The 23,699-nt window shown below is 36.6% G+C and overlaps 3 protein-coding genes across 3 annotated transcripts in view; 2 read left to right on the top strand and 1 right to left on the bottom strand.

The window, feature by feature from the left end:
- The window catches only part of LOC125803951 (uncharacterized), a 35,891-nt gene extending 15,673 nt beyond the window's left edge, over positions 1 to 20,218 (bottom strand). Inside the window, exons 1-2 of the mRNA XM_049482766.1 lie at positions 20,121 to 20,218; positions 19,467 to 19,807 (exon numbers count right to left, since the gene is read on the bottom strand). Of these exons, the coding sequence (XP_049338723.1) occupies positions 19,467 to 19,807; positions 20,121 to 20,218 (439 nt within the window). The remainder of the gene's footprint in view (positions 1 to 19,466; positions 19,808 to 20,120) is intronic.
- On the top strand, positions 3,271 to 9,031 carry LOC125803821 (tripartite motif-containing protein 16-like). The gene is made up of 6 exons (XM_049482128.1): positions 3,271 to 4,147; positions 4,575 to 4,670; positions 4,898 to 5,131; positions 5,725 to 5,884; positions 6,262 to 6,321; positions 7,529 to 9,031. Exons 1-6 carry the CDS (start codon positions 3,557 to 3,559, stop codon positions 8,059 to 8,061), a joined length of 1,674 nt encoding a protein of 557 aa, XP_049338085.1. The 5' UTR covers positions 3,271 to 3,556; the 3' UTR covers positions 8,062 to 9,031.
- A 493-nt stretch (positions 20,219 to 20,711) lies between the features above and the next one.
- Positions 20,712 to 23,699, top strand: part of LOC125780508 (tripartite motif-containing protein 16-like) — a 112,038-nt gene continuing 109,050 nt past the window's right edge. The window contains exons 1-4 of the mRNA XM_049482117.1: positions 20,712 to 21,324; positions 21,443 to 21,538; positions 21,912 to 22,145; positions 23,402 to 23,561. Of these exons, the coding sequence (XP_049338074.1) occupies positions 20,734 to 21,324; positions 21,443 to 21,538; positions 21,912 to 22,145; positions 23,402 to 23,561 (1,081 nt within the window). The 5' untranslated portion in view covers positions 20,712 to 20,733. The remainder of the gene's footprint in view (positions 21,325 to 21,442; positions 21,539 to 21,911; positions 22,146 to 23,401; positions 23,562 to 23,699) is intronic.

The following is a 23,699-nucleotide window of genomic DNA, read 5'->3' as shown; positions in this document are numbered from 1 at the left end:
CGCTCCTGATCTGGTAGTGGAAGGTACCTAGTTAGAGGTGTTAGGAGAGTAAGTGCTCTTTGAAGAGCTCTGTCTTCAGGAGTTTATTAAAGATAGTGAGAGATTCTCCTGATCTGGTAGTGGAAGGTAGTTAGTTAGAGGTGTTAGGAGAGTAAGTGCTCTTTGAAGAGCTCTGTCTTCAGGAGTTTATTAAAGATAGTGAGAGATTCTCCTGATCTGGTAGTAGAAGGTAGTTAGTTAGAGGTGTTAGGAGAGTAAATGTTCTTTGAAGAGCTCTGTCTTCAGGATTTTATTAAAGATAGTGAGAGATTCTCCTGATCTGGTAGTGGAAGGTAGTTAGTTAGAGGTGTTAGGAGAGTAAGTGCTCTTTGAAGAGCTCTGTCTTCAGGAGTTTATTAAAGATAGTGAGAGATTCTCCTGATCTGGTAGTAGAAGGTAGTTAGTTAGAGGTGTTAGGAGAGTAAGTGCTCTTTGAAGAGCTCTGTCTTCAGGAGTTTATTAAAGATAGTGAGAGATTCTCCTGATCTGGTTGTAGAAGGTAGTTAGTTAGAGGTGTTAGGAGAGTAAATGTTCTTTGAAGAGCTCTGTCTTCAGGATTTTATTAAAGATAGTGAGAGATTCTCCTGATCTGGTAGTGGAAGAAAGTTTGTTCCACCATTGGGGAACTCTGTATGAGAACAGTCTTATTTTCGTACACTGTGAACTTACTGTACACTTTAGTTTGATATTAACGAGCAAATAGTCTTCACACCTCTTTTTTTTCAGCTAGACTCTTACACCTTTGCTGAATGAATGAGAGAGGGGACTTCCTCTCTCGCTGTCCTTGCATGTATGTACCACTATAAATGATTGTCTTTCATCTTAATAAATTCAGATTGGAAGGCAACTTGTGAGTGTGATCCTTTCAGTCTCCCTCGAGGTTTATCAGGGTGTGGCTGAAGAACCAGACCAGACTAATCAAAAATAAAGAGAACACATTCGTTGACTAATTTGGAACTAACTGAATGTAATATTTGTATCATCGCTGTCACGTTTATTTGAGCATTTTATCATTTAGCTCTCCACAGTTCTCTGTATTAATAAGATTTTATTTGAATTGTACTCAGATTGTATGTTGTGAGGTATATCTTATTAATAATAAAGTGTAAGCTGACAGCACAGTACAGAAGGTCTAATTGTTACTATTAGTTCTGGGGTTTTTTCAGAGCACTAGAAGCAAATGTCTGGGATGAATGGCTAAATATTGCTGTTTTTTCATTTGTTTCTTTTGCAGCTATGAACCAAGCATTCTTAAGCTATGCTAGAACTAGCACAGATCCAATCTGGTTTATTATCACAACAATGAAAACACAATATATAGAAATAAAAATATGAAATAGACCATCAAAATAATCAAACTTTACTAAGCTGTTTTAGCAGCATGATCAACATTACTAAACTGATCTCCATTCATTACTCTGTAGGTAGAAGTATAGATACTAGGGGTTAAAATACTTCAGTAGAAGTTGAAGTATCAACTCAAGCTTTTTACTCTTTAAGTAAAAGTGTAAAAGTTCTGGTTTCGGTCCTCTAGTGCACTGTAGAATATAACCCTCAAACCTATGAAAACTGTGTTACTTTACTTTACCTACTGATTCCAAAATATATTTTTTCTTTTTTTAAATGTTTTGTTACGTGAAATGATACGTTTGTATTTTCTATGTTAACATTTAAAAAATGTGATAAAGAGGGGAGAATGAGCTCTGGAGAATGTCTTCTGTGTTTATCAGACGCTCCTGAGTGAGTCTAAAATTAATGTTTTTTATGGAGGATTTGAGCCAAATCTTACTATATAAATGTTTTAGAGTAATAAAAATAAAAACAGAACAATATCACACTATTCAGCACTGCAGATTATTTTTTCTAAAGCTTTTAATCTCTAGTTAGCTCTCTAACCACTCAGCACACATTAGCATCAATGCTAACTAGCTCCTCTCTTCTATTATTCTTGTTTTTTGTAGAAAAATTAAAATTTAAAGGTAATTTAAAGGAGTTTTTAAAGGAGTTGAGACTAATGCTAATAATGATGAAGAACAGGCATGTTTGTTTACTTTGTGTTAGATCCTGTGGTGCATTGCTGTAGATTTACACCCACAGTGATAAAAAAAACCTGCAGAATTCAAGGATTCAAGGAGATTTTATTGTCATTCGCATCACATGTGGTACATGAGGTGGAACGAAATTGTGATCTCACGATCCAGTTTTACACCCAAAGAGCTGTTATTAAAATAGATATATAGATAAAAAAAAAAGAATACAATAAAAAAGAAAAAGAATATACAAAATAGATAGATAAATACCCCAAAAGAATAAAAATAAATAGAGAGTAGAAAGGTTTCAGCAACATGAAGTCCAGAGTGCAAGTGTGCTGTAGCAGCATGTTATGGAATTAGAGCAGTGTAGATAAAGTGTCTCAGTGCAAGTAAAGTGACCATGTTTGTAAACAGTAAACAGTAATTTGTCCTTGGTGTCAGTGCAGTGTGTTGTTAAGTGGAGTTTAAGAGTCTTATAGCTTCCGGAATGAAGCTGTATATGAAGAATAAGTAATATAATAAATTCAGTTTATTAGAGGGTCACAGTAATTAGAAGAAGAGGAGAATTTAGCTTCAACAACAGAGTTTTAAACAGACACAACACAGAAATATTATTATTAATATTATTTATTATTATTACAGATGACAGCCACTCTCCCCTGGATATCTTTAAAATGTACTTTCCAGAGGATGCTCTGGCAGCCTGCTCAAGGAATAATCTGGACAATTTACACTGGAAAGAACTACTTTCCCACAGACCAGATCCTCTTATTACTCTGTAATGTCACTGACTGACTGAGGTCAGATAAAATTGTTGTAATTTTATGTGTCAGGATTTTACACCATATTCTGTGTGTGTTTTAAATAATCTGAAAAAGAGTTTTCATTGCCTCTTTTTTCTTACACTGCTGTGTGTTGTGCTGGTAGGAGTGGATCAGACACAGCAGTGCTGCTGGAGTTTTTAAACACATTCCTGCAGCTCTGAAAGGGCTTGTTAATGAGCTGATTATTTGATTTGAGTGTGTTGAAAGCAGGGAAAGCACTAAATGTGCAGTGCAGGGGCGGCAGGACCAGGATTAAGAAGTTTAAGCTGCCAATGTTGAGTTCTTGTACACCCCATCTGATTGTTGTGTCTTATCTTGTCTAATCTTCTAAACATTCTGTGCAATTACACATTCTCACCAGAGAGGTCTCCAAATCCCCAAATGTTAGAAAATTGCAGTCTGTCTCTTTAAGTGAGAGTGAAAGTAAAATCTGATCATTTCCTGGATTACCTGCAGGTGTGTGAGTGTGTGAATCGGTGTGTGTCGTGTCTGGATCTACAGTTTTGTCATTAATGTAAGTTTTCCTGAGTCTCTACAATAATTCCTGTTTGAGTCAGACAGTGTGAGTATTGTTATCTTGGCTAATAAGAAGAATTACAGGATAGTTATGTTCACTTCTCTCCAACAGAGAACCAGGAAACAAAATCTTCACACTGTAAAATGGCAGAAGCTGGTATTTTGGTAGTTCAGGATGAGTTCAGCTGTTCAGTCTGCCTGGATCTCCTGAAGAATCCAGTGACTATTCCCTGTGGACACAGTTTCTGTATGGTGTGTATTAATGGGTTCTGGGATCAGGAGGATCAGAAGAAGATCTACAGCTGCCCTCACTGCAGACACACCTTCACCTCAAGACCTGTCGTGAGTAAAAGCACCATCCTGGCTGAGGTGGTGGAGAAACTGAAGAAGACGAGACTCCAGGCTGCTCCTCCTGATCACTCTTCTGCTGATCCTGAAGATGTGGAGTGTGATTTCTGTACTGGGAGAAAACACAAAGCCGTCCAGTCCTGCCTGGTGTGTCTGGCCTCTTTCTGTGAAGCTCACCTCCAGCCTCACTACCAATCTCCAGCCTTTAAGAAGCACAAGCTGGTCAAAGCCTCCAGACGACTCCAGGAGCAGATCTGCTCTCAGCACGATAAACTGCTGGAGGTTTACTGTCGCACCGACCAGCAGTGTATCTGCATGCTGTGTATGCTGGATCACCATAAAGGACATGATACAGTGTCACTTGCAGCAGAAAGATCTGAGAAACAGGTCAGTGTGTAAATGGAGTAGCTGCTCCCATCTTAGTCATTTACACTGATATTCCTTATCTCATGCAAATCATATTTTTTTCCTTACATTCTGTAGTTAAAATTGACTAACTCACCCCACCCATGTAAAACTAGTCCTTTACAAACAGGTCTTCAGAAGGCATTAACACCCACAGTGGACAGCACAGTGGGTGGTAATGATTGTGACTGGTGGTATCTGGCTATAATTGTGAATGTAATCGGTGACTTAGATTTCACATTCACTTTCAATGCAGGTAACTCCACACACATATCCCACAGGTCAGTGCAGTTCTTTAGCTTCGATGGTAGACGGCGAAATTATGGGACCCAATACCAATACCTGTCCCATGACATGTGGCATTTTAATTTTTAATTAATGTTTTTTTTGTTGGCTGGTTTATTTGCAGAAGCAGGTGGTGGAAACACAGAGTAAATACAAGAAGAGAATCCAGGAGATAGAGAAGGAGCTTCAGGAGTTAACAGAGGCTGTGGAGACTCACAAGGTGATTTTTTAAATAAATAGAAGAATAAAGATCTGATTTGTAAAAGAAATTTTTCAATAACAGTTCAAACTTTCTCCCATTCAGGATAATTATTTAGTTATTTAACTAAAGGTGTGCTTGGTTTTACAATGCAATTTTAAGTACCTTTCATTAGTATTAGTATTCCCACTTATTGATGTGAATGAACTGCTCCTAACATTCTCCTCTCTCTGTGATTCCACTACCAGCGCTCTGCTCAGACAGCAGTGGAGGACAGTGAGAAGATCTTCACTGAGATGATCCTCTCCATTGAGAGAAGACGCTCTGAGGTGATGCAGATGATCAGAGATCAGGAGAAAGCTGCAGTGAGTGAAGCTGAAGAACGTCTGAAGAGACTGGAGCAGGAGATCACAGAGCTGAAGAGGAGAGATGCTGATCTGGAGAAGCTTTCATTCACAGAGGATAACATCCATTTCCTCCAGGTAACAGACTCTGTTTTTCTCCCCAAATACAAAGTTTATTTTAGACTGTTTACACACTCTTTTAATGTGATCTATATCTGATATTAGTCTGAACAGTTCTTAAACTGAAGCTCATGCACTAAAGAGCAGCGCTTCACATGAAGGTTCAGTTTCACCAGTGACTGAAAGCTGATCTTATCAGAGAATGAGTTCCAGCTCACTGTAAATAAGGGCATGTAAAATGGCCTCTTTCTGTCATTCATTTCTTTTATTTAAACAATTTCAAGCGTTTTACATTTCTTTGATGCTGCAGCAGCGCCATCTGTTGGTTGTGTTCAGCTAATTTATTTTAATAAATTAAAGACAGAGCACTAATGTGTACCTTTTAATTTAGTTTAAATCCAAATATAGTCCAAATATTAAATGTTGTAGGAATTTTAATGTGTCTGTCACTTTGCTGTGTATTGGATGAATCTTAGATTTTAATACCATAAACTTTTTGTGTCTCATACACAATTAATCTGAATCACGAATGACAAAAAAGATCAGATTGAGGCCACTTTAACCTGGTTTAATTTAATATTAGTATCTTGTGGTTTTTTTTCTACATGTAGAGTTTTCAGACTCTCTCAGCTCCTCCTGGATCTTCAGCATCACCTGCTTTTACTCTCAGTCCTCTCAACACTTTTGAAGTTGTCAAAAAGTCTGTTTCTCAGCTGAGAGGAAAACTAGACGAATTATTGAAAGAGGAAATTGAGAACACATCAGCTGCAGGTATATTAAATAAATCTCATCACATTTTCTATGTAAATATATGAAATGATAAGTCCATAAATAATCATTCTGCACTCAGTACCTCATAATGACAAAGTAAAAACAATTTTGGTTTTGGAGTCTGAAGAGTTTCAGAATGCACTGTAGGTTCTTCTCTAAATCCTGATGAAGTGGTCAGTAGTTTCTGGACTGAAGTGGTTGAGACTGTATATAAGGTGTGACTTTATTGTGATTGAAAGTCCAGGTAGGGTAGATTAAGACTCTACATCTACATGGAGAGAAAATCCAGTATTAGATTATTTTAATGTTGTAGTAAATGTACAGAGGGAACAGAAGCTCAGTGATGCTGTGTAGTAACTGTGTACATTTTCCTGTAGTGAAGAAAGTGCAGATCATTCTTCCTCCTGAACCCAAAAGCAGAGAAGAGTTTCTGCAGTGTAAGTCCAGCCCTTTCTCTCTCTCCCTCTCTCTCTTTCTCTCTCTCTCTCTCTCTTTAACTCTTTAATTCTCACACACTCTCAGAAATAACACCACAATCTACAAATACACAAAGTTTAATCTGACATTTATACGTCTATATTAAATAATTAACTGTTATATTTCAACTGCTTACGTATAAAGAAAAAAGACCCACCAACATTCCTCATGAACTTTGATTTAGTGATAATGGCCTATCATAGTTTTGTATTTATTTAGATAAAACACAAAATTTGTGTTTTATGATAAAAGCAATGAACATTTTACTACAAATCTGCAATTATTATACAACTCAATCGATTCTGTGTGTAATAGATTAAAAAATGAGTATATTTTCTGGATTAGCGACTGTACTGAATCTCTGTGCAATAGTGAGCACTTGTATCCAGGCTGTTTCAGAGGCAAAGTAAACATGGAAAATTTTAAAATGCCCCAATCAAACACCAAACAACAAACAACAGTAATTTTAAAGTGCATCTACAAGCATAACCAAAAACGTTCAGAAATGTATTGTTTCTCTGAGATTTGTGACTTAACTGCAAATCACTTTCATTAATCTTTCCCCAAATATAGTCTCTGATCATCTTCTTTATTTATACTGATAAACTTCTTTATTTATACTGTAAAGTTCTACACAATTCTGGACAGTTCTGAAAACTTCTTGATAGTTCTCACAGTTCCAGAAGCTTCTGGAAGTCTTTAGTATACTCAGCACTTTATATTTCACAAATATTCATAAAAATAGATCAGTTTCAGATATGATTGTGCCACCACTAAAGCAAAACCTTTTTTGGGGGGAGGGGGTATTTATCTTTATTTATTTTGTATATTCTATTTTTATTGTATTGTTTTTCTTTTATCTTATTTTATCTATATATCTATTTTAATAACAGCTCTTGGTTGTAAACTGGATCGTGAGATCACAATTTCGTTCCACCTCATGTACCACATGTGATGCGAATGACAATAAAATCTCCTTAAATCCTTGAAAATTTTTGGGGAATAAAAACCTTTTTGTTTTTTAAAGAATTAGGAAAACACACTTAACACCTGAGAACAAAAATATACATAAAATTTTTATGTTGTGTATGTTCTCTTATTATTCCAGTTTTAGGGGCTGTTTTTAGATCATTTTCTAAAAGCTGATTGTTTTTCTCTCTCTTTCAGATTCCTGTCAGCTCACACTGGATCCAAACACAGCCCATAAACGCCTCCTCCTGTCTGAGAGGAACACAGTGGTGACCCGCAGCGACACAGTCCAGCCATATCCTGACCATCCAGATAGATTTGATGTATTTCCTCAGGTTCTGTGTAGAGAGAGTGTGAGTAGACGCTGCTACTGGGAGGTTGAGTGGAGAGGAGATAGAGGGGTTGATATAGCAGTGTCTTATAAAAGCATCTCCAGGAAGGGAGGCTGGGAGTGTGTGTTTGGATTTAATGATCAGTCTTGGAGATTGTCCTGTGATTCCTCCAGATACACATTCAGATACAATACCAGTAATACTAAAATCTCTGGAGTGCCCGTCTCCTCTAGAGTAGGAGTGTATGTGGATCACAGGGCAGGAACTCTGTCCTTCTACAGCATCTCTGATACCATGACCCTCATCCACAGAGTCCAGACCACCTTCACTCAGCCGCTCTACGCTGGGTTTGAGTTGAGCTCCGACTCATCAGTAAATCTTTTACTTTCAGCAAAATAGATGAACATGCAGAACAAAGAGAAGAGCTGGATGAGATCAGATAAGAACTGCAGAATCTAGACTGTAGAGCTGATCAAATAAAGTTATAATAGTGCTGGGAGATATTGTTAATATAAATAATCATAATTCTGAACGGTAATTACGTCTGTCTCAGATTAGAACTGCAGGTACATTTCCTGTATGGAAAGATTTATTCAGATTTAGCGTTAAATAGTTTAAACCGTTTATATCATTAACAGAGCTCACAGTAACAGAGTTCATATTTTAAACTTCATATTACAGAATTTTATTAATTTTTAACACATTATCATTTATTATAAACTGAATGAAAGATCACAATAAAATGTTTAAATTATTGTACTGTTGTTTTATCCTCAACATTTTTATATTTAAACAAAGAGAGAGGAAATCTGTGTGTTAATGCTTTAACTTTAATTTTACAATTAATGTAATATCAAAAGGAAAGAACAGAATATATACAACATATAGTCGAATATAATATAAAATATACATTTAACTTACTGTACACTACACACATTAACTTAAAAAATGAACACACAGTTTTACAATATTGAACTGTTGATTGTAGCTTAAATTTATTACATTTATCATCGCTGTCACATAAAAACATTATATCTCCAAAGTAGCAACTTTACAGCAAAATGAAATTTTGGGAACATTTCTATTTGCCCTTTAATCAGGAAATATTGACACAGTATGAAGATAAAGTATAAACATAAGATACAGTAAACATAAGGTTTTTGTGTTACAGCAGTTTTAAACTAATTAATCTAATATATGTGCTTCTATGTTGAGTTGATTTATTTGAGCATTTTATCATTTAACTCTACACAGTTCTCTGTATTAATTTGATTTTATTTGTAATGTACTCAGATTGTATTCCTGTAATCTTGTAATGTTGTGGGATATATCTTATAAATAATAAAGTGGGAGCTGAAAGCTCAGAACAGAGGATCTAAATTGTCTAATTATTACTATTAGTTCTGGTTTTCAGAGCACTAGGAGCAGATGTCTGGGATAAATGGCTGAAGATGAAGCTGTTTTCTCATTGGTTTCTTTTGCAGCATTGAACCTAGCATTCTTAGACTACGCTAGAACTAGAACAGATCCAATCAGGTTTATTATCACAACAATGGAAACACAATATATAGAAATAAAATAAAAATATAATAAATGCATTTGCTTGTATTCTTCACTGTACAACATAATTACACTGTTTTAAAATGTACTGACCAGTATCGGCTTATTCAGATTTTTGATTAATCAACATCATTAAACTAATCGCTGTCAAAGGTGTGAAAAGTATCTCCATTCATTACTCTGTAGGTAGAAGTATAGATACTAGGGGTTAAAATACTTCTGTAGAAGTTGAAGTATCAACTCAAGCTTTTTACTCTTTAAGTAAAAGTGTAAAAGTACTGGTTTCAAAACTACTTAAAGTATAAAAGTAAATGTAATGTAAGGGGAAAATAATAAAGCCATTAAGAACAAAAGCTACAGAGTCTTATAGTGCACTACCCCCCTCTCTAAAACATTTTTTATAAGCTATAATGACTATATTGTGCTATTAAAATGTTATGTTGAAAATATAATTTGCAACAAAGCTGTTCCCTGTTTCAGCTGCATATATTCTCATTGTAAATGAATGTATTTTAGTAGAATGTAAATATATTAAAGAAGCTTAGTTTGTCTGGAGTTTTTTCTGTAGCATAAAACCCACAAAGCTATTAAAACTGGGCTACTTTACTTCACCTACTGATTTCAAAAGACTAAAAGACATTTTTTCTCTTTAAAGCCCTTAACAGATATGTTCTATTACATGAAATAATGTTAACAATTAAAAAGGTTTAAAAGAAGAGAGAAGAATTAGCTCTGGAGAGTGTCTTCCGTGTTTTTTCAGATTGCAGATTTTCAGATTGACTGAAATTAATGCGGTTTTATGGAGGATTTAAGCAATAAATCTGAGTTTATAAATGTTTTAGAATAATTAAAATAAAAACAGAACAATATCACATGATTCAGCACTGCAGAAACAGTTTCTAAAGCTTTTAAACTCCAGTTATAAACCTTTTAAACTCCAGTTAGCTCTCTAACCACTCAGCACACATTAGCATCAATGCTAACTAGCTCCTCTCTTCTCTAGAACCTGTTTGATGTAGAAAAATGTACATTTAAAGGTAAACTTTCTTTGCAGTTTTAGTAAAATGAATCATTTTGATTTGTAAAATCAGAAGAATATTCAAAACAAGTAGTTAGACTCTATTTTAACTTGGGGGTTTTAAAGGAGTTGAGGCTAATGCTAATGCTAATAACCATGAAAGAGGGGCATGTTTGTTTACTTTGTGTTAGATACTGTGCTGCACTGATATAGATTTACACCCACAGTGATAATAAACGTATAGAATAAGTAATATAATACATGTAGTTAATTAGAAGAGCAGTAATTAGAAGAAGAGGAGTATTTAGCTTCAACAACAGAGTTTTTAACAGACACAACAAAGAAATATGGGGGTCTTGAGGAGCTCCATTTAACTTATATCCTCCACCTTAAACAGAAGAGGAGCTGGTAAATTAGCTAGTTAGATTATTAATAAATATTTACAGCTTCTCATTATCTCAGTGTTTTATTATATACATAAGAAATGAGTGAAATGGTTCTGTTTTACACCAGCCAGAGCCGTATAGAGAGAGAGAGTCGCTTCAGCTCCGTTTACTCCAGGGATGGGCAACTTCCATGATGGAGAGGGCCACATTTTTTTCAGCATGACCATTGGAGGGACACATGACCTCGCACTTCAAATAATTGAATATGAAAAACGCTACAAATGATTTTCAATAAGAACAAATTTTATATGAATTTATATCTGTATGTTTACAGCACCAACATTTATCAACAACTATTTTCTGCATATTAATGCATTTTAATACGGCAAAAGACAAACCGTTTGCTTAAAAAAAGTGCAAAAAGGAAGTCCTTCATATCAAAGAACAAACAGTTTGCTTAAAAAACTGATTGCAAATACAGTAGTTCCTCTGTGTAAAATAAGTTCATTATAACAAGTCCTTCATAAGCAACAAGGACAAAACATTTGCTTATAAAAGTGCAAAAGGCATTTGAACTCATTTATAACAAAGAACAAAAAAGATTTAAAAACTGATTGCAAATACAGTAGTTCCTCTGTGTAAAATAAGTTCATTATAACAAGTCCTTCATAAGCAACAAGGACAAAACATTTGCTTATAAAAGTGCAAAAGGCATTTGAACTCATTTATAACAAAGAACAAAAAAGATTTAAAAACTGATTGCAAATAGCTCATTCAATAATAGCAGAAAACTAGACCACAGAGGCCCAACATTTATTGAAGCTAATGAGAGAGCTGTGGTTTGGCCTGCTGGCTCACAATGGACTGGATGTCAATGTCAATTTTCGTGGTTGTTTGGCAGCGCCCTCTAGCGGTCAAAAGTAGAATTACGTTTTTTTTTTGTTTTTTTTTTTTGTTTGTTTTTTTTTTTTATTATGAAATTATGAAATTATTTTTGATCTATTCGCGGGCCGCACTGAGTGATGACGAGGGCCGTGTGCGGCCCCCGGGCCGCCAGTTGCCCATCCCTGGTTTACTCCAATCTTCACTTTTTAACAGCAATGGCGACTCATGGAGCTTCTCAATAGTTCCTGTAATTTAGCGACTAATACTAGCAGCCCCACAGAGCTGCAGCAGAGTACAGCGTTAGTGCTGCACTTTTACAGGATAAAACCATTAAATATCCTGATTTAATACTGTCAGCACACCTGAATCTAATTAACATGTAGAGTACAGCATGATCCCCACTAAATTACCATCGTTAAGATCGTTAACAGAACAGATTAGGGTAAATTAGACAGAGCTAGATAAATAATCCTGTCTGTGTTTGTAGGTTTTGGATTCTTGTTACTGAATGTAACTACTCTATTAATTTTAAGATAAGACTATTAATTTTGGATAAATAAATAATATCATAAGGTCTGAACTTATGAAACTTATTTATATGAAGAAATGTATAGAGAATGTATAAATAATGCATAATAAGGCAAACAAAAAATAAACAAAAAAAAACTATGCGCTCATGGATTAATCATTTTTACTAACTCTGTGTTTTTGTTTTTTATTCTGTTTTTATTTTATATTACATTTTATTGTTAATGACTGTTTACAATGTTGAGTTTGTCATTGTACATATTTAAAATTTCTCAGTTTAAAAAGTTAAAATTATACAGACTTCTCATGAAATAAATGTGTTGTTGTTAGTAAGTCAGAATCTGATTTCAAAACATCCCCAAACCCCCATCAATGTAATTATATCAGTTAACATTAGGATATAAATGCTTTTCATTACAATATGATTATCAAAACTCAAAGCTCATAAAAAATACGTTTTTACATTTAAACAAAGCCTATCAATGGAATTACATGTACAGAAAGGATTTCTATATAAATATTGTAAATTACTGCATTCTTTAACTGCTAATGCCTAAAACTGCAGTTCTGTCTCAGTGTTTAAATTGCTGATATTAACTTTCTGGAACTATTGGAGCTCCTCATGGGTCTCGAGAACACCAAGCATTTAGGACTTCCGCTGTAGCGACTCTCTCTCTATACGGCTCTGACACTAGCTAGCTAACTGACTATATAAAAGAGAGAGCGAGAAGGAGAGAGAAAGAAGGAGAGAGAAAGTGAGAGAGAAGTTAGGCTAAATTGCAGAACATAAGCTGGTTTATAAACTGACACACAGCAGAGGAGCTGAGGAGCTCAGTTCCCCAGAACCTGCAGAGCTTCAGACACAGCTGCAGAGAACGGCTTCACTTCAGCTTCAACTGGATCCAAACTGGACAGATAAGTGAATCTATCTGACTGACTTTAGTAAAGAGCAGTGGAGCTTCTGTGTTAGACGGAGTTTAATGTCTAGTATACGGTGGCCCTGAAGTGCAAAACAAATTAACATGTCAGAAAACAAAATTACAAAAACTAAAACACATTTACAAAACTTAAAACAAATTTACAAGACGCAAAACACTTTTCCCAGCACTGAAACACTTTTACAACTGCTGAAACACTTTTACCAGCACTAAAACACTTTTACAAACGCTGAAACACTTTTACAAACGCTAAAACACTTTTACAAACGCTAAAACACTTTTACAAACGCTGAAACACTTTTACAAACGCTGAAACACTTTTACAAACTGCGATTTCTGACGGAAAGGGAGGGTCTAACACACAGGAAGTGCTTGATGCGGACCCTCCTTGTCAGTCAAGCTGCGTTACGATGAGAGAGTGGAGTTATGGACACTAAACTATGTTTTGTGGCACGTATTTTAGCAGCAGCAGTAAATACTTAAACTATCCCTGTCCAGTTGCTACCCCCGCCGCGGGGTTCACCTAATGCCCGGCGGCCATCAGCCACTGCCCCGCGGGGTTCAGGTAATACAGTACAGGAGTGGCTGAACCCCGCGGGGCAGTGGCTGAACTCCGTAGGGCATTAGCTGAACCCCGCGGCGGGGGCATTAGTTGATGGCCGCAGGGCAGTGGCTGAACTCCGTGGGGTATTAGCTGAACCCCGCAGCGGGGGCATTAGGGGTTTCAGCGTTTGTAAAAGTGTTTCAGCGTTTGTAAAAGTGTTTCAGCGTTTGTAAAAGTGTTTCAGCGTTTGTAAAAGTGTTTCAGTATTTGTAAAAGTGTTTTGCGTCTTGTAAATTTGTTTTAAGTTTTGTAAATGTGTTTTAGTTTTTGTAATTTTGTTTTCTGACATGTTAATTTGTTTTGCACTTCAGGGCCACCGTACTAGTAGCCTCTGTGCTAGCTAACACTAACAGGCTAGCTAACACTAACCAACTAGCTAACGCTAACAGACTAGGTAACGCTAACAGGGTAGCTAACGCTAACAGACTAGCTAACGCTAACAGACTAGCTAATGCTAACCGGCAAGCTAACGCTAACAGACTAGCTAACGCTAAGAAGCTAGCTAATGCTAACCGTTTGCTAACGCTAACCCAGTTAACCTACAGGAGAGAAACTCCTGTTTATGATTTAAACTATAGAACAGTGTGTGCTGAATCCAAACACTCAATACAGCCAAACAATTAAACAGTGGGGAAATCCCAGCTCCCTAACTAGTAAATATAGTCTTCGCATTTATATTACATTATGTGTTCATCTCGTAAATATAATATACTGCATGGTTTGAAGGCATTATTAATTAGGACTCGAAAAAAATGCGAAATGTACCAATCTTAATAGTTATTTACACAAAAATAGTTAGCTAGCCTTTCTAACTCCTTCATTGATTTCACTGATTGAGTAAATACTGCGGTAATAAGAAGCTCTAAATATCAGTTAATTGGTTAATTTACCCACTGTTGTTACCGGATTCAGCGTTTATTAGTGTGTCAGAGTAATTTTATGTGTCAGGATTTCACACATATTCTGTGTGTGTTTTAAATAATCTGTAAAAGAGATTCCATTGCCTAGACTTTTCTTACACTGCAATCTTTCCAAATGTTCAAGTGTCTCAAACATTCAATGTTTGAGATTAGAATTTAAGGAAGTTTAGAGTACAATTTTTTTTTTAATAGTGTATTTCCAGATAGCTTAAATGTGTATCATTATTATTGTAAATACATGGGAAAAGTACAAGCTAAAAATCAGTTGTGACAAAAACGAAATATTGGCTTTAAATATTGGCCTTCGGCCGTTTGTGATCTCTAAATATCGGCATCGTCATCGGCCATTAAAAAAAAAAAAAATTAAATGCCCGCTGTTAGAAAACCGTATGAAGTATTGTTCCAAAAAGCACAAGCAACATAATTCAGTTTTGTTGTTGTAACGTAAAAGCTGTGGGAGGAGTAGCATATAGAAAAACACAAATAGAATAATAATAAGAAGAAGAAGATTACAAAGAACAAGAAGTCTTTTCCAAGCCAATTTAATAACTCTAAATCGCAGTGGAAATAAGTTAGCTAGCTGGTGAAGTAGCTCTGCACAGCACTCCTATCTTTTATCTGTGTTTTGTGTGTGAAAGCTGGTTAGCTATGCTAGTTTAAATAGCTGTAAATAATAGGGTTGGGCGGTATTTTGACGGTATTTATTTAAACTGCTGTAGTGGAAACAGCACTTATAAATAAATTAACAAACACGAAAATGAGGGTATTCAATCTGTAATTTCAGTTTGTTTTCGTTTTTTTTAAATCACATTTTTATTAGTTTCAGTTAAGGGGAACTTTCACTTTTAGTTTTCGTTATTTCGTTCTTTTCGTTAACAATAATACCTGGTTACTCAGCTATATGGTGATTATCATGCCATAGCTTTATATAAAACAAAAATAGTATTAAAAAACAGATGACTACATCACAGGCTATTTCCTGGAGCCCGACCCGGCCCGAGGAAAGTGATGGGAAATCAGTCCAGGCAGAGAAATAAAAGTCAAAGTATCCTGCTATTTAAAAAAATGGAAAATTAACAACAATAATAATATAGAGTTTAGATTGTCTACCCGAACCCGAGCCTGAACCCGAGCCTGAATGCCAGCCTGACTGACGCGATGCCCGAATTTGGGCCGGCGAGAATTCTCTCGCTGAGCAATGTATGTTTTAAAACGGATATAGTTTGATGTCAAATATGAAATGCTTGGATTATGTTAGCAAACTATATTATAACCTATTGGGGTGTGTGTGTGTGTGTGTGTACGCTGCATAATGTATTTGGTTTTTATTTAGGTTATTGCAATTAATAGGGACACATACAGTTATGGAAAAAATTAAGAGACCACTTCAAAATGATCAGTTTCTTTGATTTTACTATTTATAGGTTTATGTTTGAGTAAAATAAACATTGTTGTTTTATTCTATAAACGTCTGACAACATCTCATAAATTCCAAATAAAAATATTGTCATTTAGAGCATTTATTTGCAGAATGAAATCTGAAATGGGATTAAAAATCAGGCTTATTTCACTAAATATTGATTTCTAAACTCCTAACACATTGGTATTGTTGTTTCTAAAAGAATATGAACTTATTTGCATTGTTCTTTGCATAATTTGAGATCTGAAAGCACTGCGTTGTTTTTGTTAATTTGATCAATTATCATAAATAAGCTAATTAATGCTTTAAATTAATATATTTTTATTTAGAATTCTGAAAAAATCTTGCCAGTGGTTTATAGAATAAAACAACTATGTTTCTTTGTACTCAAACATAAACCTATAAATGGTAAAATCAGAGAAACTGATCATTTTGCAATGGTCTCTTAATTTTTACCAGAGCTGTACATAATGCTGTATTCACACAGAAATACTAAATAATAAAATGTTTATATTTGGTATTTTCTTAGAGGAGGAGTGCAGGAAAAAATGGAAGAACCTCAGGGACCAGTACAGGCGAGAGAGAAACAGGGAGAGAGAGGGGAGCAAGAGTGGTTCTGGGGGTGCCGTCCAAAAGCCATGGCGATACTCCCAGATTATGTCTTTTTTAAATCCATTTTTGGAAAGCAGACTGACGTCTAGCAACTTGTCTCTGCCCTCATCTAGCCAGTCTTCTGAGGGTCAGATGAGCCAGATGATTGACTGTGAGATACATTTTGAGGTGGAGGAAGAAAGGGAGGTTTTAGTAGCAGAGACGCAGCCAGAGCCAGAGCCAGGTACAGTGCAGCCAGGGAAGAGACGGTCAACAGGATCCCAGATGAGCCTGTTTGAAAAAAGACTCATTCAAGCAGTAGAGACAGCATCAACTGCTGGGCAGGGCTCATCATCATCTGATGAAGATCAGTTGTTCTTATGAAGTCTTTTACCATCTCTGAAATGGCTCCCTTTAGCAAAAAGGGCTGAAGCCAAACTCAGGATCCATCAGATCATGTTTGAGATGGAGTTCTCTGAATAGTTAGTTACCAGGGTACAGCTGACAAGATGGTGAGGGGTGTCAGTAAGCTTATTTCCCTTGCAGTCTTGTCATACCTTGAATAACCAGACACATTGTGTTAACCTTTGTTCTGTATACAGGGTGTAGGTGATAAAAAAATATTTTTCTCTGCAGTAAAATAAGTTATTTACATTCTGAAATGTAAATCTCCTACAGGAAACTTGGAGAAGCTGCCTGTTTTTTCTCTGCTCCACTTAATAATTCCAGATCAGTGACAGAAATCAACCCAAGTTCTGCAGGTTTAAAAATAGACATAAAAACTTGAAAATTATAACGGAACTATAGGTCTGGAGGAAATTAAATGTTTGATTTGTATTCAGGAAAATATTGATTTTGAAAATTAAGTTTTTTCAATTTCATGATTTTATTCATTATATTTTTTATTTTTAGATTTTCTATTACAATTACAGTTACACTTTTTAGTAATGTTCCTTAGCAAACATCAAAGATTTTAATGTAATGCTTGAATAGAAATCCTCAAGATTTAGTGCTGTAATGTCAGGAAGACAATTGACAAAAATCCTGGCCTGTTAAGGGGTTTTAAGGTGGGCATATCAGGGTGTCACATAGTTATTTATATGTATATAGTTTTGTTTGAGTTTAAGTTTTTTGTCACGCCTGGCCCTGCTTCCTGTCTGTCCTCGTGCCTGTGTTGTCCCACGTGACCCATGCCCCTGTGTTCTGCCTGTGATTTTCCATTATCTCATGTCTCATTTGTAGCTCCACCCCTTCCCCAGGTGTTTCCACTCCCAGTGTGTTTCCTGTTTAGTTAAATAGACTTCCTCTGTCACTTGTCCTCTGTCGGTCTTTGCACTGTCTCCTGTTGTTTGTCTCTTTCTCTGCGTTTCTTAGATTCTTAGTGTTTCCTTGTTCCTCGTAGCCTTTAGCTCTCTTCCCTTGTTATTTTGTTCCTAGTTTAGTAGTTGTTCCCTGTTTAAGTTCTTAGCTCTGTTTAGTTTCTTGTCTACTCCCTTGCCCTGTCTAGCTTTAGTTATTAGTTTATTTCTGTGTTCCCTAGTCCCCTAGTGTTTAGTCTTTTAGTAGTTTATTCCCTATATTTATACATCTCTGCCTTGTTTAGTTTTGTATTTATTCAGTTCCTCGTTTATTGCTTTGTTTATCTACTCCCGCTTTGTTTGTTAGTTATTATCTATCTAGTTTAGTTCCTTATTGTTTTCCTCGTTTGTTTTTGTCAGCCTCCCTATTTGTTTGTAGTTTATATTTATCTTCCTGTTTATTCTGTTATTTTCTAGTTTCATGTGTTTTCCCTAGTTTATTCCCTTGCCCTGTTTTAGTTTATCCTGCCTAGTTTTATAGTCTCCCCGTTTGTTTATCTTTAGTACCTCTTGTTTGTTTGTTAGTTTTAGCTCGCCTCTGTTTCTTGTTTTTCTTTGTTTCTTGTTTACTTGTTTATTTGTTTATATTTATTTAATAAATTCGCCCTACCTGTGTTTACGTCCGCCTCCTCGTCTCTCTGCCTGGGTCAACCCCTGACATTTTTTGTCAATGTAGGGGTATTGAAAGTTTATTTACATCCGTTTTCCCTTTATATAATATTTTGTATGTTAAGTGAATAACATTTCAGAATTTAACATTTTTGTGTATTTTGTCATCTTTTTAATGTAATCAGATTGTATTGTATTTTAAATTCTTTAGTCATTGGGAAACATGTTGTATGATGGATAATAAGATGTAATACAATTGTAAGTATGTAAATTACTGTATTATTTATTTGTAAGATATCTGAACAGGGAGGTCTTGTGCTTGTGCATTACAAGAAGGAACTGTGATCTTTGGTAAAATAATTGTTTGGCTCTTAAAAGAGCCGTTGTGTTGTTGATGGCTTTTATAAAAGCCTTTGGTTTTTCTTCTAACTCAGGCCATCTGGTCTTGCCAGGCAACAGCACCTTCTGCAGAAAAATAGTTGGCAAAATTTTCCCTCACTCGAATTGACTCCCTAGCAGCATAGTTGCTTCCAGCTCTTGGGGCATTCTGTAGGGCAGATGCTGCCTCTCCCTCAGACACTGCGACAGTAGATGGATTCCTATCAGTTATTTGCATGAAGTTGTGTAGAATACATGTGGCTTTCACACATGCTCCAGCATTGTCAGGGTTAGTACCAATGACCCATCTCTACATGCGCCACTGTGCTGCCAGAATACCAAAAGTATTCTCTACTACCATGCGTGCCCGTGAAAGCCGGTAGTTGTAGATCCTGTTTCTGTGGGAACTCCTGGATCCAGGGAAAGGTCGCAGAAGATTTCGCCTGAGAGGGAAAGCTTCATCTGCCACAAACACATGAGGTTGAGGTCCCAAATGCTCTGCTCCTGGAAGTAGTGAGTCTTCTGGAAGATCAAGTGACCCATTTCTGAGAGCTTGGCCAAAGATGGAGTTTGCTAATGTTGCACCATCACTTGTTTTTCCATATGCACCTACATCCACAACCCGAAAACAGTAGGAAGCATCCACAAATGCCAGGAGAACTATAGAAAGGGTTCCCTTGTAGTTGTGGTACATAGATCCAGAGTTGTTTGGAGCCTGGATGACTATGTGCTTCCCATCTATGGATCCCAAGCAGTTTGGGAAATTCCATCGCTCATGGAACCCAGCCGCAATGGTTCTCCAGTCCTCCTTGGTGGGCACTGGCATGTATTCTGTGACCAGGCAATTCCATATGGACCGTGTCACTTGGGAAACTATGCCAGCCACAGTGGAAACCCCAACACGGTAACTGAAGGCAAGAGAACGGAAGGAGTCCCCAGTTGCAAGGTACCTAGAAAAAGGGAGAGAATTTTTTTAACTATAAAAAGGATTGAATTATTTTATATGTCTCTGAATTATTGTTTTAAAAGGATGGCCTAATTAATTATGAGCATACAATTAAAGTATGCAATAAATAAATTGTGAATAATAAAGAAAATTGTGATTTTAATATAAAAAAAAAGATACAGATTATTTAAAATGGTGAATGCTCTGTTTATATGAATCTTAAATCTTTCATCTTACAATATGCTTCCGGTAAATAGAGAAATACATTAAAAATAGGAACTTTTATGTAAAACATTTATATAAAATATATTACTTACCGAAGGCAAATAGCAAGGCGTTCGGATGGGCTGATGGCTCGTCGACACCTTGTGTCCTGTCTTGCTATTTGGGGTCCAATCAGTTTATTTTTAACCATTTTAGTGATCTTAATTTAGTTAACAAATACAAATTTAATACAAACACATTTAATAAAAATATTTTTCTAAGGCGGTTGAAGCAATACAATTGTTTGAGCCTTTTTTCTTGTCGGAAGCTGGACCATGATACACGTGCGAGTTTAGCTTTGACACACCCCCAAGCGACAAACGCGGGGCAACACAAGCGACTCGTCGCGTTCCAGTGTGAACGCAGGGTTAGTAGCTGAACAGACTTTAGTCCTGTCTCTGTTTCTCGTTCTTCAATGCTCAGGACCCCACAGGACTGCAGTAACACTGATCTCAGAATCTCAGAAACATGCAGTCTGTCTCTTTAAGTGAGAGTGAAAGTAAAATCTGATCCTTTCTGGTTTTCCCTGCAGGGTGTGCATCAGTGCATATCGTGTCTGGATCTACTGTTCTGTCATTAATGTAATTTTTCCTGAGTCTCTACAATAGTTCCTGTTTGAGTCAGACAGTGTGAGTATTGTTATCTTGGCTAATAATTCACTGTAAAATGGCAGAAGCTGGTATTTTAGTGTTTCAGGATGAGTTCAGCTGTTCAGTCTGCCTGGATCTCCTGAAGAATCCAGTGACTATTCCCTGTGGACACAGTTTCTGTATGGTGTGTATTAATGGGTTTTGGGATGAGGAGGATCAGAAGAAGATCTACAGCTGCCCTCACTGCAGACACACCTTCACCTCAAGACCTGTCGTGAGTAAAAACACCATGCTGGCTGAGGTGGTGGAGAAACTGAAGAAGACGAGACACCAGGCTGCTCCTCCTGATCACTCTTCTGCTGATCCTGAAGATGTGGAGTGTGATTTCTGTACTGGGAGAAAACACAAAGCCGTCCAGTCCTGCCTGGTGTGTCTGGCCTCTTTCTGTGAAGCTCACCTCCAGCCTCACTACCAATCTCCAGCCTTTAAGAAGCACAAGCTGGTCAAAGCCTCCAGACGACTCCAGGAGCAGATCTGCTCTCAGCAGGATAAACTGCTGGAGGTTTACTGTCGCACCGACCAGCAGTGTATCTGCATGCAGTGCACCATGGATGACCATAAAGGACATGATACAGTGTCACTTGCTGCAGAAATATCTGAGAAACAGGTCAGTGTGTAAATGGAGTAGCTACTCCAGATTATAGGACCTAATACCTTCACCTGTCCCATGACATGTGGCATTTTAATTTTTAATTAATGTGTTTTGTTGGCTGGTTTATTTGCAGAAGCAGGTGGTGGAAACACAGAGGAAATACAAGGAGAGAATCCAGGAGAGAGAGAAGGAGCTTCAGGAGTTAATTGAAGCTGTGGAGAATCACAAGGTGATTTTTAAAATAAGTAGAAGAATAAAGATCTGATTTCTCCCATTAAGGGTAATTATTTAATTACTTAACTAAAGGTGTCCTCATTTTTAAAATGTCATTTAAAGTCACATTTTTTCAGTTTTAGAATTAAAATTAAATAATCTTTTCAGCTTCATGAGTTAAGAAAAGCCACAGCATGAAGTTTGGGTTTACGGAATATTTATGTCACATCTTATTCTGTGAGATTATTGGCTGGTTGCAAATAAAAAATCTGACTACTGATAAACTCTGATGTTCCTCAGTAATCAGATTATGAAGTGCATGTAAATCCACTTATTGATGTGAATGAACTGCTCCTAACATTCTCCTCTCTCTGTGATTCCACTACCAGCGCTCTGCTCAGACAGCAGTGAAGGACAGTGAGAAGATCTTCACTGAGATGATCCTCTCCATTGAGAGAAGACGCTCTGAGGTGAGGCAGATGATCAGAGATCAGGAGAAAGCTGCAGTGAGTGAAGCTGAAGAACGTCTGAAGAGACTGGAGCAGAAGATCACAGAGCTGAAGAGGAGAGATGCTGATCTGGAGAAGCTTTCATTCACAGAGGATCACATCCATTTCCTCCAGGTAACAGACTCTGTTTTTCTCCCAAAATACAAAGTTTATTTTAGACTGTTTACACCATCTTTTTAATGTGATCCATAGACTGTATATAGCTGGACAGAGCATCGTCTCTTAAAAGTGAAGCCACCACAGGTCGGGCGCCCCCTGCTGTTCGGCTGCAGAAAGCTGTGTAACTCCACCCATCCCCATAGGTTTCAATGGCAAAACAGACAACATTCAATCACGTTTTTTTCTAATATACTGTAATTCTACCTCCATTATTTAAATACAACAGCTAGTGTAACCTCTGCTTATATTGTCAAATTTTTATATCCCCACAGAATTCGGTTTTTAAAACGTTATTCAGCTCTATTCAAAAAAGGTGTGGTTATGGTAAAAGGGCTGGTTATGGGCGGGACCAATAACAGACCGTCAGCTCCGCTCCGCCCCGCTCTGCAGTCTGTGACCGCGAGGCAGCCCTCGGGGGCGGGGTTATTTAAATGAGTAGGCTGCTCTCCACAGTCTTTCTCCCTCCTCTGGTCTCTACTGCGCAGAATCAGGTGGCAGGATCGCCAACATGGCGGAAGATTTTGGCTTCATTTTCATTGAATGAATGGGAACGGAGACACGGCGTCCATCTTTTTTACAGTCTCTTATGTGATCTATATCTGATATTAGTCTGAACAGTTCTTAAACTGAAGCTCGTGCACTAAAGAGCAGAGCTTCACATGAAGGTTTGGTTTCACCAGTGACTGAAAGCTGAGCTTAACAGAGAATGAGTTTCAGCTTACTGTAAAAAGGGCATGTAATTTGACCACGCCCTCCTCTTTAATGTGTATCCTTCATTTCTTTTATTTAAACAATTCTAAGCGTTTTATTTTATTTTGATGCTGCAGCAGCTGACTGTGATATGTTTCTTTTAAATTAATATGAACAGAGACATCAGTCCAAACATTATGATGTCTGTTATCTCTCTATCCCACCATTGAATCCCACCCTCACTGCTGTCGTCCATTTTCCCTTCTGCTCAGTTAATGTTTTGATGTAAATTTTGCATTAATTCTTATCTGGCTGTTCAAACTGAATTTACTTTCCCAAATATCAAATATGTATCAGATTTCAGTTTCATGTATACTTTTTTACCATTCACACATATTGAAGCTGTATGACATATGATAAACAGTATCAGATTGAGACCAGATTTTACCTGGTTTAATTCAATATAAATATGATTTAGAAATTGTTGAAGGTATTATGTGTTTGTGTTTTTCTACATGTAGAGTTTTCAGACTCTCTCAGCTCCTCCTGGATCTTCAGCATCACCTGCTTTTACTCTCAGTCCTCTCAACACTTTTGAAGTTGTTATGAAGTCTGTTTCTCAGCTGAGAGGAAAACTAGACGAATTCTGGAAAAAGGAATTTGAGAAGACATCAGCTGCAGGTATATTAAATAAATCAAATTTTCTATGTAAATATATGAAATGATAAGTCCATAAATAATCATACTGCACTCAGTACCTCATAATGACTAAGTAAAACAATTTAGTAAAAGTAAAAGAGTGTGAAGAGTTTCAGAATG

Source organism: Astyanax mexicanus, chromosome 8 (genome assembly GCF_023375975.1).
Source record: "Astyanax mexicanus isolate ESR-SI-001 chromosome 8, AstMex3_surface, whole genome shotgun sequence".
NCBI lineage: Eukaryota > Metazoa > Chordata > Actinopteri > Characiformes > Acestrorhamphidae > Astyanax > Astyanax mexicanus.
The sequence above is the reverse complement of the archived record's forward strand: the minus strand, read 5'-3'. Positions and strand labels throughout refer to the sequence as shown.